At 31.0% G+C, this 19,377-nt stretch overlaps 1 protein-coding gene across 2 annotated transcripts in view; it reads left to right on the top strand.

The window, feature by feature from the left end:
* LOC118200802 (serine/threonine-protein kinase PLK4-like) overlaps positions 1-19,377 on the top strand; it is a 139,259-nt gene that overhangs the window by 44,881 nt on the left and 75,001 nt on the right. For both annotated transcript variants that reach the window (XM_035372765.2, XM_035372763.2), the window contains exons 4-8: positions 9,091-9,202; positions 9,281-9,393; positions 13,595-13,683; positions 17,169-17,401; positions 18,772-18,833. In XM_035372765.2, the coding sequence (XP_035228656.1) occupies positions 9,091-9,202; positions 9,281-9,393; positions 13,595-13,683; positions 17,169-17,401; positions 18,772-18,833 (609 nt within the window). The remainder of the gene's footprint in view (positions 1-9,090; positions 9,203-9,280; positions 9,394-13,594; positions 13,684-17,168; positions 17,402-18,771; positions 18,834-19,377) is intronic.

Raw genomic sequence — 19,377 nt, 5'->3', positions numbered from 1 at the left:
GACCACCCTCCATTTATAACAATAGGCTCGCCCAGGAACAAACCACTGTGCATGCATAGCTGATGTTAGAGTATATAAAGCAGCTATACATTATGTTTCCAAATTTAATTGTACATAGTGTTTATCCCAAAGGGCTTTCTCGAGTAAAGATAGAGACTTTGTGTAGAAATATTTATTTGAAAATCTGAAGAACCTGTAAATAGTGTATTGTGAATCTTATTTTCATTAACATAGTCTTTGCTTATATTTACTTATTCAAGAAATTTATAATATTCCAAAATGTTTTTTTTTCATCACAGTATCTTGTTCAGATATGGCAATACTTCTCCAATTTACCTGCAAGAAAAAATTATTTATTTTAGAGACTTTGTCCATTCTATGATTTTCAAACCTCACGAATTCACTTTCACAGTGCCATTATCAATAAATTATGTATTTTATTTACATGATGTTAACTTCATTTTCAAGCATCATGCATTTCATTTCATGCATCAGCCGGAGTCAATTCTTAGGAAGGTTACCCTCACATGGCTGGCTTCGACCAATCACTAAACTTCAGCCGTTATATTTTAATTAACTAAGATTCATCCTATTTCAATAATTCCCAGTTGCATGATACTCCCAACTCATTACTACCTTCATTACGAACTACAAGTGTCACTTCCTCAAAAGATTCTGAAAATTGCCACATAAGAAATGCTTATTTTGCTTTTACATTCATTCCTTACCAATGCTACATTTCAAGATGCAGAGACTGGGGTCAGTACTTGGGGGAGGGGGTGACAGGCTTTGACATATTAGACCAAACGTTTGTTTACATTCACAACTCAAGCTACTTCTCATCATATAATGTAGTACTTGAACTATTTCGCCTAGTGGCAAAGCGTTTTTATGCTTTAATTTAATGCCAGTGCCTTAGGGCATATTTTCAAGTTAAGCGGTAAAAGCAGAGATTACTAAATGCCACTAAATACCATCTAAGATCCAAGTCTTTCCAAATATAGTGTGATTAGCATCATAAGCTGATATATCAGGCTGGAAAAAGCAGCTGATATATCAGGCTTTGTTAAAGGTCAAATCGTTATGGCTTGGTGGCTGAGAGTGTCAATATCAGAAACGGCACGTTTAGTGGGCTGTTTACATTCATTTGTTGTGAGCACATCTCGAAAGTGGTGTATGGATAATGAAATGACAATTTGCTGACTAGCAGTGTGTCGTCGACAGCGCATTGATCCCAGAAGAAAGTGGAGATTGCAACGCATTGTTCACCGTGATTGAAGAGCTACAACAGTGACAACCCAGACCGTGTTTCTCAACACACTGTGCAGTGTACATTGTGTGTATGGGCCTACGCAGTCGGAGGTCAAAGCATGTCCCTGCACTCAAGGCATGTCATCGCCAGCTGGATCTGCAATGTGCCAAGAAGCATCGGAATTGGACATTAGAAGAATGGAAAAAAATTGCATTGTGCTGCAAATCACATTTTCTGGTCCATCACATCTATGGGCGTGTGCTAATATGCCGATTTCTAAACGAAACCCCTGGCTTTCGGATGCACAGTTAGACGGAGACAAGCCAGTAGCGGAGGTATTATGGTGTGTGCAATGTTTTCATGGAGCACATTAGGACCCAGAATCCCCATAGAACAATCCCTGATGTCTGTGCAGTGTGTAAACATCATTGCAGACCAGATTCACCTATTCTTAACAGTATTTCCGGTGGGGGATGGTGTTTATCAACAAGATAATGCACCATGTCATAAGGGTCGAATAGTCAGGGAGTGGTTTGAGGAACATTCCAGTATAACTTTCAAGTCATGTCTTGGCTTCCAAATTTACCTGACATTAATCCAAAAGAGCAGTGGTGTTTTCAACCTTTAGACTAACGCTTACCATCTAAACAAAAAATGAAAACCTTTAGTACCACCACTACAAAGTGCTACTACCGCCACCACTCTTAAACTCTTAAACAAAACTCAGATCGCATAAATTTATGAGTGTTAGAGAGAAAACTCAATCACGATGTTGTGGTTTTAATTTTTTAATTTAATAGTTAAAAATATGTTGCTTCTTTGTGTACCACCAGCGATATGCATACCACCGGTTGAGAACCCCTGCAACGGAGCATTTGTAGTCTACTTGGAAAACCAAATTTGTGCTGCCATGCTACCTCCTCGCAATGTGTGGAAATTGCAGTACCAGGTGGTGAGCACTTGGTGCCAGATACCTCAGACTACTCATCGGAACCTTGTGGAATGAATGCCATGCCGCTTCAAATACCATAATAAATACCATTCAAATACCATAATAAATCTAAAACGACGTATAAAAGAAATTAAGCAAAGAACAACAACAACAAAAAATGAAATAAAATAAAATCTGAAAGGTGTCAGATTTTAAATTATGTCTAAAGGGGCTTTTTTTTTTTAATGTTTTGTGTGTTAACTTTATTTATTAAATATCATGTTCTTTGCACTTAAACCATAAAATTCAGTTCAATAGCAATGTCGCAAAATAATTTTAAAATGAGCATATCTTTAGAATTTCCAATACACAGTTCCTCATGCTGGAGATAAAAGGATCTTTTTTCCCCATAGAGTGTTGCCATTGCTCGTTATTAAATCGTTGAGTTTGTTACTCAAAAATTTGTTGATGAGTTACAAAATAAGAAATCGATAATGAAACAAATTTTAAATTTAATTTAGGGCTTCAACAAAGCCATACTCTGCATATATTACAGTTTTAGAATATATATATATATATAAAGAGAGAAAAAAAACTGTTTTTCACAGACAATTCAGTATTTCTCATTCCATTAATTCCTGGGGGCACCAAATAGATGTCACAAAATTTTATAATGTAATGTTTTCCATTCTTGGCACACAGAAAAGGGCGCAAAATCTTCAGTTGTCCGCGGTCGCTGAAAACCATAGCTACGCCTCTGCATAAACATCTGTGTGTGATGGTACCCACCGGAGGAAAATCTTATTGTGGGCACTCAAGTGTTGAACAATATTAACAGTAGTACTGTCACCATGTTTCCACTATTCAGCCAGGTGTTGAATAGACTATTGCTCAGAAACTAGTTGTCAGAACTGACACTTTCATTAACACAAAACTTCAAGGCCTCAATAGCTATGAATTCAAATCGGAAAACTGAGCAGTAGTCTGGGTTTCTCGTACAGATCCTAATGCCATTCTCTTGCTTGATAAATGCTCCAATACCCGAGATAGTGCCATCACCTCTGCTACCATCAGTGTAAATCTGTAGTGCATTACCAGGGACATTATGAATAGTTTCCAAAGCAAGCTGTCTAAGATAATCCGGGTACTGCATGCCTTTGCTTGTGTAAGAGTAAATATCTGTCCTAAAAAATACTCAATCACAAAACGACATAATAATCTCAATACCACATGCCAGAGAGACATGTTCAACTTTATTAAATAACCATCCCTTATTTTCAGCATGGCAATGACATAGACTCCAACTACTACGGATTCTCCGTAGTTTCTACGGAAATTCATGAAAAACTACGAGCTACGAAAAGTATGGAAAAAACTACGGATTTTACAGAAACAAGAGCAGGAGAACCAGTACGCAAAACGGAACCAACTAATTCATCCGATGATTGGCTGAATACTCGTGTTATCATATATAACGTGTTGAGTGCGTTCCTAGTTTTGAAGAATTAGCCAATCGTAGATCAGTAACTCCAACCGTTAACGACTTATCAATAGTTCCACCCAATTGTCTGTCTCCCAGGTTCCTCGCTGATGCATGTTTAGGCTGCATTCGGCTGCATTGCGGCGAGAGCTTAGTGTGTGTCTTGTGAACTGTGAATAAGGTGAAAGATTTTTAATCATAATGCTGCCTCGAACGAAGAAGCCAAAATTATCAAAGCAGAAGTTTAAAGATTCATATTCTTCAGAATTTCCCTGCATTAAAGCGTCCGAAATTTCTGTGAATCACGCACACTGCAGTGTATGCAACAAAGACTTCTCAGTTGCTCATGGCGGAAAAGATGACTGTAAACGGCATGTGTTTTCTCAAAAGCATATAGAACTTGGCACCGTAAAATCTAAAGAAATAACAAATTTCTTAATAAAAGATGATGAAACAGATCCTATAAAAGCCGAATGCTATTTTGTTCGTTTTTTAATTGAACATAATCTACCGCTTTCTGTTTCGGATCATTCCAAAGAGCTTTTCAAAGCAATGTTTCCGGATTCTGCCATAGCAAAAAAATTTAGCTGCGGTCATACCAAAACTGCTGCTATTGTGAAAACACTTGCAGAAAATACTGTTGCTGATATTATAAAATCAGTGTGCAGTACATCATTTTCTCTAAGTACTGATGGAAGTAATGATAACAATGATAACAAACTGTACCCATTGGTTATAACATACTACAGTAAAGAAAAGGGAGTGATAATTACTTCATTGATTTCTATTTTAGAATGCACGAATAATACAGGAGAAGGTATTTTTAATTGTATAAATGAAAACTTTAAAAACAAAGGTTTAGAATGGAAAAATTGCTTATCATTTTCTTCAGATAATGCTAGTAATATGATTGGAAAGTTTAAAGGTGTAGCATCATTTATCAAAATGCATCAACCAAGTATAATCACCCGAGGTTGTCCGTGCCACCTCTTGCATATAGCTGCAAAAAAAGCTACTGAAAATTTAATTGGCTCAGAAATTGAAATGTTGATAATAGATATATATTTTTACTTGGAGAAAAGTTCGAAACGGAAGCATAGCTTCAAAGTTGCTCTCAACAAATTTTGGGACAGAATGCAAAATCTCATAAAATTTTGAAATATTGCAGTACGAGATGGTTGTCTCTTTTAGAATCTATAACAAGGATTTTGGAACAGTGGGATGCTGTGATAAATTTTTTTGGAGATAAACCAGATAACAGTGAGAATGAAGGAAAGAGATTGCAAAACATTAAAAAAATTTTACAGTCACCGACCACCAAATTGTTACTTGTTATTTTTGAAAAATACTTTGCCTTTGTTTATAACAGTAAATATTAATTTGCAACAACAAGCTCCTTATATACATAAATTGAGAAGAGAACTTTTTGAACTTTTAATGAATTTATTTGTTAGATTCGTAAAACCATCAGTAATTTCTAAAGAAAATGAAGATGTTACTCTAACGTCTATTCCATTTCAGAAGTATAGTAAACAAAAAGAAAATGAAAATTTAGTGATTGGTGCGGAAACAAGACTATATTTAAAAAATGCCAATTTGAATGAAAGTGAAGTGAAATCATTTTCCAATTCTGTGCGAGCTTTTTTTGTTACTGCATGTTCATATATAATTGATAAATTTCCACTGAGTGATCCATTTCTAAAACATGCTGAAGTTGCTGACATCAACTTGAGAACTGAAGTCTCATTTTCATCTGTTCTTTACTTGATGAATACTTTTCCATCCATTATTGATGAAAAATGTCTTAATCAAGTAGAAATTGAATTTTCCATGTATCAAGTAGATGATTTGAAAGAAATTGTAGATTTGCGTATTGATATAGCATGGGGAGAAATTGCCAAATTAAAAAATATGAATGGGTGTATTAAATACAAAGTATTGCCTTCTGTAATGCTTGCTGTCTTAATAATACCTCATTCAAATGCAGCTTGCGAAAGAATTTTTTTCTATTGTTAAAAAAAATCAGACGGAATTTTGACCAAATTTAGGTCTTAAAACTCTTGAAGCAGTTTTGATTGAAAAAATAAATATGCAGGCAAATGAAGAACTGTGTTATAAAAAAACATTCTCAAAATCAGAACTTAAGCTTGCTAAGCATGCTACATATAAATCTTTGCATTCATAAATTATGCGTATTTTGTTTAATACTTATATGTATCATTCTTGGTTATTTAAATTTTATTTCCCTGTAGAAATCATATCCAGAATAAAGATATGATTTATAGCTTCTGATTTTTTCTATGATTAGTAGTGATTTGAAGTACTTTTTATTAGTGAATGCTTGAGGAGTTAAAAGAAAATTTCTAATTAAATGTGCATATAATTTAGAAGGTATATTTTTAATTATTCAGTTTTATATGTATATGGATTTTAAATGTAATAAAATTGATTACAATTAATTATTAATTTAAAATTAATGAATGGTTAATTACAACATACGCTACGCGCACATTTTCAAAGTTGTAAAAATGTCGTTCGCGCGTTGACTACTGACAAGGTTTGCTGAAGGTTGGAGTCTATGCAATGATTGTTGTTCCCATTAGATACAAAACCAGTTCTATGTTGATCACTGTAACTGTTGAGCTTAGCAAAGTATTTGGCCAGAAGAACGCTACTCCGGAGTCTGACGGGTTGAAGATTAGGCTTATACAGAACTATGTCTCTCGGGCAGCTATTAAGGAGACCAATAATGGCTCTGGCAGCAGAAAGCTGAATTCTTTCCAGTTTATTAAGCTTACTGGCAGATACAGCTTGATATACCTGAACACCATATTCCAAAATAGACCGAATAAGAGCAATGCATGTTTTTCTCAGAGTCCAAGCCCAGTCCCAGTCTCTACCAGGAAAAAAAATAATAATAATTACGTTAATCGATTCCTGTTTGTATAACAGCCCATGGATCACCGTTATTAACTGCCTCTGATGATGATGAATGAATTCATGAAGCTTCAAATTCTCCAACTAAATACACTTTATTTTAAAACATCACTATGTACATTGTGCAAAAAAAGGGAGGGCTACAGTTCTTATCTCCCATTCTACTTGTCCCATTGACGAAATTTAACTTGTATTTTTAATGTCACAAAAGCATGATGTAGAATATGTATTAGATTTATATATAACATTGTTCTATTCTAATATAGGTATTTTGACACAAAATCGGACTTTTTCTGAAATGACATGCCAATTTTTTTCCATATTTCGATTTTACGACTTAAATTATGCCAAACTTCCAAGCTTTATAAAAATTGCATTATTAGTTTTTAAAAATTAGCTCCTTGATGTAAATTGAATTTGATATATATTTATTAATATCTATTTTATATTTAACTTAAGATATATGTGAATTTACGTTTTGGCACATTTTCAGATTTCGATTTCAGATTTCAGTATTAGTAAGCACTTCAGATGATCAGAAAAAAATGTAGAGCTTATTTTAAAAAATCATATCACTCAATACAATAAATTGCTCGAAATAGTTCAAGGAAAATGCAGATATTAAGCAATCCCTCTTGAAGCACAAGAAATATCATTAATTCCCAAGATCAGTCACAGAGTAAACTTTAAATTGCTTTGAACTGCTTAATATCACATTTGATTAACAATTGACTGCATATCTGTCAAAACTGTATTTAAACTGCATAGCATGGACTTCTGCAAGTTTGGAAAATATGAAACGCACAGCTCCGAAAATTTGAATCTTTCAGCAAGCTGCCAACTTACCAACATAAATTGTAGTTAAGGCCTATTAGGAGTCTATTTTCGTATATCTCATAGTCTATTAAAGCCATTTTTATAATTTAAATGTTATTGGACTCAAAAATTGAAAAATCTACAATTCTTTTTAAGAAATAAACTCTTATATACAAAATATACGACTGCAAATTTGATTAAACACAAGACAAACCCTAAAACTGTTATTCTGAAATAAAAAAAAAAATAGCTAAATATCTTTTTTTTATGGTGTCATATATTTTATGTGTTGTTTTACTTGTACGTACATGAATTATTTATTATTTATTTACACCAAGTCTGGTTGACAAAAAAAAAAAAAAAAAAAAAAAGTTCATGGTTTTGATGCTGTTTTGTTACATTTTTAGTTCTTTTTTATATTTTTACTCTACCCTTTCCAGCCTGTAGTGGTTGGACTGATGAAGATACAAATTTCTATGATTAATTTTCTATTATTTATTGAAGTATTAAATTCTGGTTCATACTTTCTGTTATTATCACTTCAGAAACAGCCTGATTCACTTATTTCTTCTGTTGCACAAATCCACTCAAAACGATGTGGCAAAGGGTTAAATAACCTTTGCTTTCACTGTTTTTTTTTGGGGGGGGGCTTACACTTTTTTTTTTTTTTTTTTTTTTTTTTTTTTACAATTTCAAGCAATAGTCACTGTGCTTCTCAATTTTAATGGCTTATTCTGAGTAGAATAAGAGATAGATTTAAACATTTTATTTTTACTTTATTACCCCCCCCCAGTTGTTTCTGCTATCAGAGTATAATTTGATAAGCTTTTGAACTCCCCCCCCCCAAATTCATCATACATACACACATAGACTTAAAGCATCTAAAGTTAAAAGTAAGTTGGAGTCAAAGCAAGGCAATTCCTCAACAATATTGTAACTGTGCATAAGAGGTTTAACACAGTATCTAAAACAAATCAAAATTAAAATAAGAATTCACAGTAGTACAAACTCTAAAAAAGAAAAGCTCAGGACATGTTTAGCCTCTTATTATGTTTCTTTATGTATTTATGTATTTACATATATATATATAAGAGAAGCTATTTTAACTTTCAGATATGTTCATTATGGGAAAGGACAGAGGATATAATTATATGTGTTCAAAGGAATTATACATTTAGAAACTTAGCTATAATTTTGAAATTATGACACACATTACTTAAATATAAAAGTATTACAAATGATTAAAAAGTCTGTATTATGTTGTTTCTCTATTAAATAGTTTTAATTCTAATTATAACCGACAAGTGTATGCTCTAAGACTGAAATTTACTAATGGTTAAATACTTTTATACAGACAAGCAACTTTTTTAAGTCTTTGTTTGAGAAAGTAATTGAAAAATCTATTCATACATTATATGAATTACTTTTTTCTTTTAAATGGTTATCCAGTGAAATTATGAAATCTCTTTTTTCCCCCTGTAACAAAGACATTTAAAAACTGAATTTAAATCTTTGAAACATATCTGACAATGCTTCTAACAAACTTTAACACATTTGAGAAATGATGAAAATTGGAAAATATGTAAATTGTTTCATTAGTAATTTAGTTTCAAAAAGCCAGTATTGTTATACAAAATATTATGTGAAAGTGATTTAAAATGATTTCATCTTTAGTTATACACTTGGTTTCAAGATGATGATTATGTATACCTGGTAATGGAGCTTTGCGAGGGAGGCTCACTGAAAGATATCATGAAAAGAAAAGGACCATTCTCAGAAGATAATGGTAAAATTTAAAATATTTTATTTTTAAAAGAAAGTTGAAATAATTATTTTATTTTATTTTCTCATATTTTTGTTTTAGCTCGAAATATTATTGAACAAGTGATAGATGGAGTACGATATTTAAACCACAAATTCATTATTCATCGAGATCTATCAGACAAGAATGTCCTTCTCACAGATACAGATAATGTTGTAAGATTTAACTATTTTTTTACATTTTGTGTTTATTTTAAATTTGAGTATTTATTTTCTGTATTTTTTATACATACGTATTTTAAATTCTGTTAGTAAAATGCAGGCTGATTCAAAAATGTCTGGCAGAGATATAAAAGCTCATGCAGGAGACTGAAATAAGCAGATTTTGAATAAAATGTGAGTGCCAGAATAACACGTTCAGGTGATATAGGGTGCTGCTGAGCTTTAGGTAAAAGTACGTGAGCCAGCATAAATTGTCATTCCTTGAGTTGATTTTAACCTACATAGAAGAGGTATAGAGAATAAATCCTATGTGCCTCCTTTGAGTAGCTGCTCCATTTCCATCTGCAGCCCCATTAATGCAGAGGATGTTTATGCATTTTTAGAATGATTTTTTTAAAGAATTTTAAAAAGCAAATCCTTTGGAACAAAAATATCTGGCAAAAGCTTAGTATTTGAATTGAAAAATAGCATCTGCTACTTTTATTCGTTTTTCAAAATGTCAACTGTAAACAAGCTGTGGATTGAAGAACATGTTTTTGTGCTTTCTGAAAAGAAATATGCCTATTCCATGGTATTTAAATTTCTAATTGCAAAATAAGCAACAATATTGATTGGAAAGGGAAAGACTGTCATTCATTACCTCTACATGTAAAGAAGATTCTAGTTGAATACTTGAAAGACGTATGTACAATTTCTAATATTTCTAAAGTTAAATCCTTGGTAACAACAGAAAATCTGCCGACACGGATATCAATTGCAAAGGCTTTAAATACATCTGTAGCAACAATAAATAAAATAGTAAACCAAGGTTTACAATTAAAAAAGCAAAACGACATAATGTTCACCAGTTTTTATTGAGATCCATGGCTCAATGCAGAACAATTTGTAGCACCCAGTATGAAAATGATTTAACAGAAGATAAATGGAAATGAACTGTTACCCTTGATGAAGCAAAAGTGTATCTAAAGAACTAGAACAAAACAAAACAAACAAAACAAAAAAAAAAAAATATTTATTATCAAAGTTGAAGAGGGAAAAGTATACAGACCTGGCTTCAGCGATGCAAGTTTCAGTAAAGGGTTAATGATTCTTGCGGCATTCTCTTGACATTGGGAAATTATAAGTAAGAAGAGTAAAGAAAATGTTAAAATCAACTCAGCATGCTATCAAGAGAAAGTTTTACATCTGATGTTTACAGTAGAAACTCCATTTTTTAATCCCAGTGATTTTCCAAGACAAAGCAATATGTCATACTTTTAAAACCATTACTCCAATTCTTGAAAAAATGAAGACTGATACAGTTATTGCATATATACATTTTCAATGTATTCCCGCAAAGTCCGCTGATGTTTCACCTGAATTGTTTTGCATTTGGTCTCTTGAAAAGAGCTCTTTCTAACCCACTATGATTGATGAACTCTGGAAAGTAGTAAAAAAGTATTGGAAATTTTAGGAAAAGCCCTTATATCATGGAAATCACAATCCAAACCTTTAGTCCCAAAAAAATCTGATTTTTCATGTAAAAATGTGTTCTTTGAATTTTAAACATTAAATAAACAGCCCCAAAATCATTTTAAAAGTATATAAACATAAATGCATGTAAATGCATGTCAGCAAGCTCCACATTCATGTATATTAAAATTCCAAATAAGGAATGATGAATAGAATACTTTTACTTGCCAATGCAGCATTTCCACTCAAACATACCGTTATAAAATCTGCTTATTCTGATTAACCTCTACCTGCCTGTGTATTTTTGTTAGATATTTTAGAATCACCCTATATATGTGTAACTTTATATATTTATTTTGTGCATATATATATATATATATATATATATATGGGTACAAAATTCAATTCATAAAAGTTATCTTTAGAAAATTTGTGTTGCTAAGTGTGGAATAATATACACTTAAATATATTGTTACGTTTTTCCTTTTCTTCTGACACCAGTTGTTACGTTATTTTCTTCTTTCACGTTCGTGCGGATTTGGAGTGAATAACGACGACACTTGATGAAGTATCGAAACACACTTTATTTAGCCAGTACTAATCAGGACAGCTCCAAAATCCCGTTACAGTCATGGAAGAACTACTATAAACATGCTGACACAATCAGCGACACAGCTTTCACACTGTCAGGCGATAGCGGTGGAGACAGCTTCACTGCAAAGCACCCGAGTACAGCTCCCAACTCTGCTTGGTTGTTCTCGGAACTCCACGTACTCTCGAGACTCTCCACGCGATGCACTCGACGATACACAAGAGTATAGCTCTCGACTCTGCACAGTCTAAGACAAAACTCGACGATGCACTAATTCGCGATGCACTAAAAGACTCTCTTGATGCACTCGATGACCACCTCGGTGCTAGACTTTGAGACAGTCGTTTGATGACTGACTATCAGCTCACTAGACAAGGCACACACACTAACTGACTGCGGACCAGCAGGGTTTACACTGGTGTGCAAAAATTAAGGACGAGACGATTTTTTCAATATAACTTTGTACAAAAGCTTTCCAAATCAACACATTTAATACCGTAAGATCCCCAATACATAAGGACATGAGTAATGTAAGCAACACTTACTAAAAGAGAAATCAGAGGGATAAAACAAAGCTTTATTGAAAAAGTAGCATGGAGCGCAATGCGACTGAAGGCCGAAACATCCCTGTGATGGGTGTCCAGCAAGAAACATCCGGTCTTTAATAGGGGATATGATCTCCCCTGACTGCTAGGCAGGTTTCACAGCGTTTGCCCATGCTGAGAATGAGGGTGTCAATGAGTTGTTGAGGCATTGCTGCCCATTCGTCTTGCAGCGCTAATCAAAGCTCCAGAATCTTTATTGGTGGTAAGGTACGAGCTGCCAAGCATCTGCCTAGAAATTTCCCATACATGCTCGATGGGATTGAGATCCGGAGATCGTGCCGACCAATCCATACATTCAATATCCTCACTCTCTAAGAGCTGTTCGGCAGCTACTGTGCGATGACATGGTGCATTGTCGTCCATGAAAAGGAACTGCGGACCCATAGCGCCTCTAAAAAGACGCACATATGGAAGAAGAATCTCGTTACAATAACGGGTCCCGTTGACTGAACTTGCATCGAAGATGTGAAGGTCTGTACGACTACCAAGCATGATGCCTCCCAAGCATGATATGCATGATGCCTCCTGCATATCAAGTTCACCAAGTAAATTATTCTTGCTGCAAATTGGAATAATGCGGGAATTTAAATTATTGAATTTCTCTGTAAATTTCACACAAAATTTAATATTTAGGCATAATTTGGATCATAGAATTTAAATATGGAAAAGAATCGATATGCTGTTTCAGAAAAAGTCAGATTCTGTGTCCTAATATCCATGTTAGAGCAGTATTATATATAAATCTAATATATATCCTAAGTAGTGCTTTCGAGACATGAAAAACGCAATTTGAATTTTGTCAGTCGGCCCCAGTAGAACGGGAGATATAGAACTGTCCTCTCCTTTTTTTGTTAAACACAATAGTAGTTTAAATTATATCATGATTGTGTTTAAATTGACTGAGCTATTATGTGCATATTTCTTTGGTATATTTGGCCCATGCAGCACAGAAGCTCTGAGAGGTTAAGCATCTGTTTGACAATATCTCACTATGGAGAAAGGGGTAACAATTTGGGGTTGACCCATTTCTTCTTCAGTATAATTGTACTCCTGTCAATAAGGTACATTTGTTACCAGACATATTGAAAAACTGAATTGCATGAAACAGTAATAGTTTGTTGATATGGCTATTGAAAAACTGAATTGGCCTGTTTCAACCATTCCGAGTACCTGCAGAATGAACTGAAATATTGGCTATAATTCAAGCCCCACTACCACCATCAGTAACAAGCCTACATGAATTCATGACATTAAACTGCAGCTGCAGCATTCCAAAAATTAGTCAATAGCTTTCTTGAAATAGTGGCAGCTATCATCACAGCAAAAGGTAGATCCACACCTAATTAATTTTGTCCATATTAATTAGAAAACCAATTTGTTAAGATATTTGATTACTTTTGATGCAGAACATATTATAATATATTTAATGTTTATCTTATTAAACCTGTACTAATAAAAGTTTCAAATTTTATATGTATTTTAGATATACTTAATTGTTACTATTTTGTATTATTTTTTGGTATTAATAAAGTATGAATTTCAATAGAAAATTATAGATTTTGGTATGGCTGCACAGTTAAAAAATCCAAATGAAAAGAAACATACTATGTGTGGAACAGCAAATTTCATGGCTCCGTAAGTATTCAGTGTGCGTTAGTTTCATTGTCAGTAGTTATTAAAAATATTTTTTTCAAATTAAAAAATTTATTTAAAAAATATTTGCTTTTTTATAATCAGTCTTCACTGAAAAATTGCTCTTAAGGAATTTATCAAGAAACTAACTGTGAAGGAACTTTTATAAATTTTGGTTTACTGTAATAATGAAATTATTATAAATTTAAATATCTTGAAAAATATATTACTTAAATTAGAAAATATTTTAAGTATACTTTTTAATATCTAATGCCAATAGAAAAATAAAAAAGCCGATTAATAGAATTCAAAAGTGAGAAATACGATCATACTTCTTTTCAGTAAGTTTACAATTCATGAATAGCAATCATTTTATAATTTTTGCTATGCTTCTATTTAAATAAATGCCAATACTTTTTATCGGTGCCAATTTAGAGTTTCCTATCCTAACTTAGTATATTTAATAGATAAGAAAACTTTGGTAAATCTTTCCTCCCTTGATAAAAATAATCATGTCTTGTACCCAAAAAACAGTAGATAAAAGTAAAATACTAAACTAATGGTTTCATAGAAATATATTAAAAATAAATGGAATTATATTACCTACAACACCTTCTTTATGTCACAGGAAAGGAACACAAATCCATATTTTTGCTTTTCAACATAATGAAGAATTGTCTACATTTAAACACTAAATATAAATACACTTTCATTAACCAACATTTAATGTAACTATTTAGTTGATTTTTAAAGTGATCTTTTGTAATGGCACGTTAATAAAAAAAAGTGATGTGCACAAATTTTACTTGGAAATTTTGTACATAGGATCTAAGATCATAAGCAAGTTGATAAAAATGATGCAGTTGTTGCTTTCAAACTCATTAATTGTTAAAAATATATTGCTTTTAATCTTTCAGAGATTTCTTTTGATGTAAGACAAAGATTAGTAAAATTACTGTCAGTATTAAGCCTGAATAAAAAGCTTCAGTTTTTAAACCAGTATGTCTGTTTCCCATGTACTTCTAGAAACTTATTATTGCCATAAAAAATTTAAACTATTTAATAATGATATGAAAGAGTAAGCTTTGTGTAAATTTTCTTTAAATATCCTATATATGTTCTTTACATAAAGCATATCAAAAAAGTTCATGATATGAAAATTTCTAAATTGATTCTTATGCCTTTTTAAAATTCATAGTGTATGGTTAACAAAATACTTCCAAGATACGGATGCTGCTATCAATAAATATATAAGTAAATAATGCATTATACTGGATTTACAGCTTTTGTATTCCGTTGATGTGAATTTTTAAAGAAGCTGTTCTACTTTCATTACTTCTGCATAAAATCTATTTTTAGCAAACTATGCCTCTCCTTCCCCTCAAACAGAGTTTGGAAATCTATCACCAAATATATACATGCCATGGAGATAAAAATATGAAGATCAAAAGTTTCTTCCTTATGAATTTCATAATCTGATTATTTAACAGTATATTACAGGAAAGCATAATGGAATAGAAAGAGGATTTTTTTTAATGAAAAAAAAACTTCCATCGCATAAATGATGTATCACTAAAAAAAAATTCTTTTTTTTTTTCTTTTTTTTTTCAAAATTCCATGAAGAAAGGTTTGTGAAATAAATTTAAAAGAAAAAAAAATTTTTTAATATATCTTGATTATTAGTTTAATGCAAGCAGTCATTAACATGCAAGTATTGCAGTATTGAATTTATCAAAATTTAAAGAGCAATAATATTACAAACACCTCATTATTTCAATCTTGTCATTACTAATACTGATGTTGTTTTATCTTACAAAATATGTGTAAATTTCTTAATTATTACAATTTTGGAAATTTGTTATGATTTTTAATGAAAAGAATGAATGTTTTGTAAACTTTTTATATTTATATTTTCAAACTTACCAAACAGTGCCCTTTCCACTTGATAATATACAGAGAACTTTCTCAAAGAGATTTATATTAAAGAAACCAAAGAAATTAAAAGCGTTGCCACCTGTTTAACTAGAAATTAAACATGATATGATGCTAATTTTCAGCTGTTTACTAAACTAATTCTGGCCCATTTGACATTAACTTGATTAAAGACAATCTAAAAGGTTCAGACCTATTTCCTTCAAATTATTGACAGTTTAATTGCAAAATTTACAGAATACTTTTTCTTTTATACAAAAAATTAACTGTAATATTGGAAGCGTTTTTCTTTGGCATAAGTATTAAACTGTCAGAAAATGTAATTGCATTTGAAAGAAACAGAAAGTGCATGATTACCATGTTAGCAGAATTTTTTTGGTTTAAATATATCATTAAAAAAGTTTAAAAGCTTCTCAGAACTTTGTGAGATATATTAAAATAAGTTCCTGTAAATAAAAAACAACAAAATTATTTTTTTTAACTACTAAAAAATACATTTTTATTTTGCATTTTTATTTAATGCTAACTAAGAAAAAAAATTTTTTTGGTTTGGAGGACCCATAAGCACTTATTATATACTGAGGTATGTAATGTGTAATATTAAAAACAACTTTTAATAAAAGTTACCATGACTAACTAATAGCCGGTTCTTTCTTATTTTGTAATTTTTGTTTTTCCTGTTATGTGTCACTAAGCTTGCGATTACTCAATATTTTGGCAATTTTAAAAGCTGTTTAGGTTTGAAAATTTTGATTTAGTAATTTTAAGTTTCATGCCATTAACACATTATTGTGATATTAATAAAGTATGATAATGTGTTAAAATTACAGCATTTAAAAAATACATGGAAATAAAATTTATTCAAGTCGTTGTCTTGTCTAAAAGTATCTTTAATTTCTATCCTTGACAATTTTTAAAAATCTTGACTACTAAATTCAAACAATGTAATAAAATCTGAGAGACTTGTTCTTCTGTGAATACTGTAAACACTTTAAACAGGTCAAATAAATTTTATCTGTGGCAAATGGTTTCTTCCCACCCCCAATTTGTATTCAAAACAGTTAGATTTGCATCAGCTTTCTTTGTAAAATTAACTTGATTTTCTGTTTGTTCGTTTGTTTTGTTTTAATGTTCTCCAAGTTTTACAAAGTTACTGGCATTATATTAGGTTAAATAACAGATGTATTCATTTATACATCCATGATCTGAGTATTTATTTTAAATTTTTAATTTGGTATAAAGAACAATAAAAATTACATTAAAAAAAATATTAGATTGAATTTGTGGTATACACTCATGCATCCACATTGTAAAATATAATTGGAGTATAATATTTTAAGATTTTTTGTAAAAGTTTTATGATTGTTTTTCGTGATTTGCATTTCTTGAAATTTTAGTTCAACTTTTTGTATAGCTTTAAAAATAGTAATTTGAGTATTATGATTTTGATTTCGTTAATTTTGGAAGAACTGTTATGAGTATTTTCTTTTTATATTATCATATTACTTTTAAACTCATACTTAATACCAAAGTTTAAAACCTTAATAAAATTTTAGGGAAGTTGTGGCTGGAAATTCCTATGGATTTAAAACTGACTATTGGGGTATTGGATGTTTGTTATATACAATACTAGTTGGTAAACCCCCATTTGATGGCAAAGGACATGAGGAAATCTTCACAAATGTCTCAAATTCAGACATACATTTTCCTGAGAGTATCAGTAATGAGGCTCAGGAACTAATTTTAAAATTGCTGGAGAAGAACAGTAATAGCAGAGCAGATTTAAAGGGTAATGTTTATAATGTTTGATCTATTTATATAAATATTGATATTTTTGTTATGAGTGAACATGAACACAGATATAAATTTACATCTGAACTATCAATACCTTTTAGTTCATGTTTAGTTATCAATACCTTTTAGTTTTAGTACCTAAAAGTTCATGATACTAATTTTTATTTAGATGCATTTAATATTATCATCATTATTTTATACTTCCTCTGTCCCATAATAATAGTAGCAGTTGAGGAATTTAATTTTTCCCATGATAATAGTATCAAAAGAAAATAAGTACAGAATGCAACATTTTTTTTTTTTTTTTTTTTGTTAAAAAAATACTAGATTAAATTAAAAATATTACTCCTTATTTTTATTTTGAGTGTTCTGATAGTCTCTGGATTTTTCAACAATTTTATTACTGCATTTTAAACTTATACGTAGGATTGCTTAGCTATGAAGTTTTGCTTTCTCTATATGTGTGAGCATAAAATTATTGGTGGCATTGCTTCCAGCGTAACTTGTTGAAGTGACAGATACATATTATCCAGTATTTTGGAAGAAATATTAACAAAGCCAATGTTTACTGCTTCTATGATGCCTCTTCTGCTAAGAGGAATATATCTAAGTTTTTCAACTTTTCCTCTATAATCTTTGCATTTATGACCACAGTTTTGTTTTTTCAAAGAATCAACATTAGCATAAAATTCACTTTGACAATTATTTTCGGAAGCACATTTCCTAATTCTTGGTATGGTCATTCTGTTGCACTTAAATTGTTTTGAAGCAAATATTATTTACACCTTTTCATTTTTTTTTTTTTTTTTTTTTTTTTTTTTTTTTTTTTTTTATGCATCACAACTCGATCTTTGCTTTGATCTTTTTTCATCTTACTTTTACAATGGGTTGATATTCAACAAAAATAAAACAATTTATTTTGATTAGCAAATGAAATAAAAAATTAGTTATAATTAATAATAATTAGTTAACCTGAAAATTGAAAGATGTGTCAAAACAAATTGCAGATGTCATGAAACACTGATTTTCATTGAAGGCTTCATAATTTTGCACTAGAACATAACTTACAGCTGCATTCACCAACAATTTCTGTTTAAATATTTACTTGCTACTTACTATTATTATGGGATAGATGGAATATGAATTAATTAGAAGTTTCACTAATATGGGGAGTTAGTCTTGTACTTATATATGTTATACATATGTGCAAAAAATATTTGTAATTATATCTTTATGTTACTTTTTTTAAGTATATAGATGAATTTATTCTAATATTTATGTGTTTTAATAATTATTTAATGTTTAACAGTTCCTGATTTAAATTTGTCCAAAAAATTATATTTTAAACCAAATGTTCATTTTTAGCTGCCCTTGATCATCCATTTTTTAGAAAATCAAAGAGTAGGCTTATGAATGCACATACTAAGGTAAGTTTCGTTTTTAGTTTTAACATAGGAAAATTTTAAAGTATTTGCATGTATTGAGTTTCATGTAGGCTGCTGTCATATCATTTTGTAGTTTTCATATAATATGGATTGCTGCTCTATGATAAAAAAGCTTTAGCAACTATTGCTCTGAGCATGAAATCATTTGAACTAGTGCACATTAAAAATGTAAAACTTCGTATGAAGCGTGGTTGGAACTACATGAAATTGATTAGCCAAAACCCCCTGTAACTAAAGTAAGCTTCATGAAGCAACATATCTGTAAAAAAATGAATACCATTGAAACAATGTAGGAGGACTTTTTTTTTTTTTAATTGTAGATAAAATTGAATAAAAATTCCAGAGAAGTTTCTAACTATTATTCTACTATATAGCTTAACCAAAAATTTTGGAATCAAGATAGAATCTCATGATAAACTGATTACTGGTTACTCATGATAACAGGTTTAAACACACTAAAAGTTAATTTACTAAAAGAATCTAATAGTCATTAGTGTAAAGTGCAGGAAAACAGCCAAGTGTAGAA

The sequence above is a fragment of the Stegodyphus dumicola genome, chromosome 7 (genome assembly GCF_044657685.1).
Source record: "Stegodyphus dumicola isolate Sdum_Otavi_A_Nest chromosome 7, ASM4465768v1".
Lineage (NCBI taxonomy): Eukaryota > Metazoa > Arthropoda > Arachnida > Araneae > Eresidae > Stegodyphus > Stegodyphus dumicola.
This window is presented reverse-complemented; position numbering and strand designations above follow the sequence as displayed.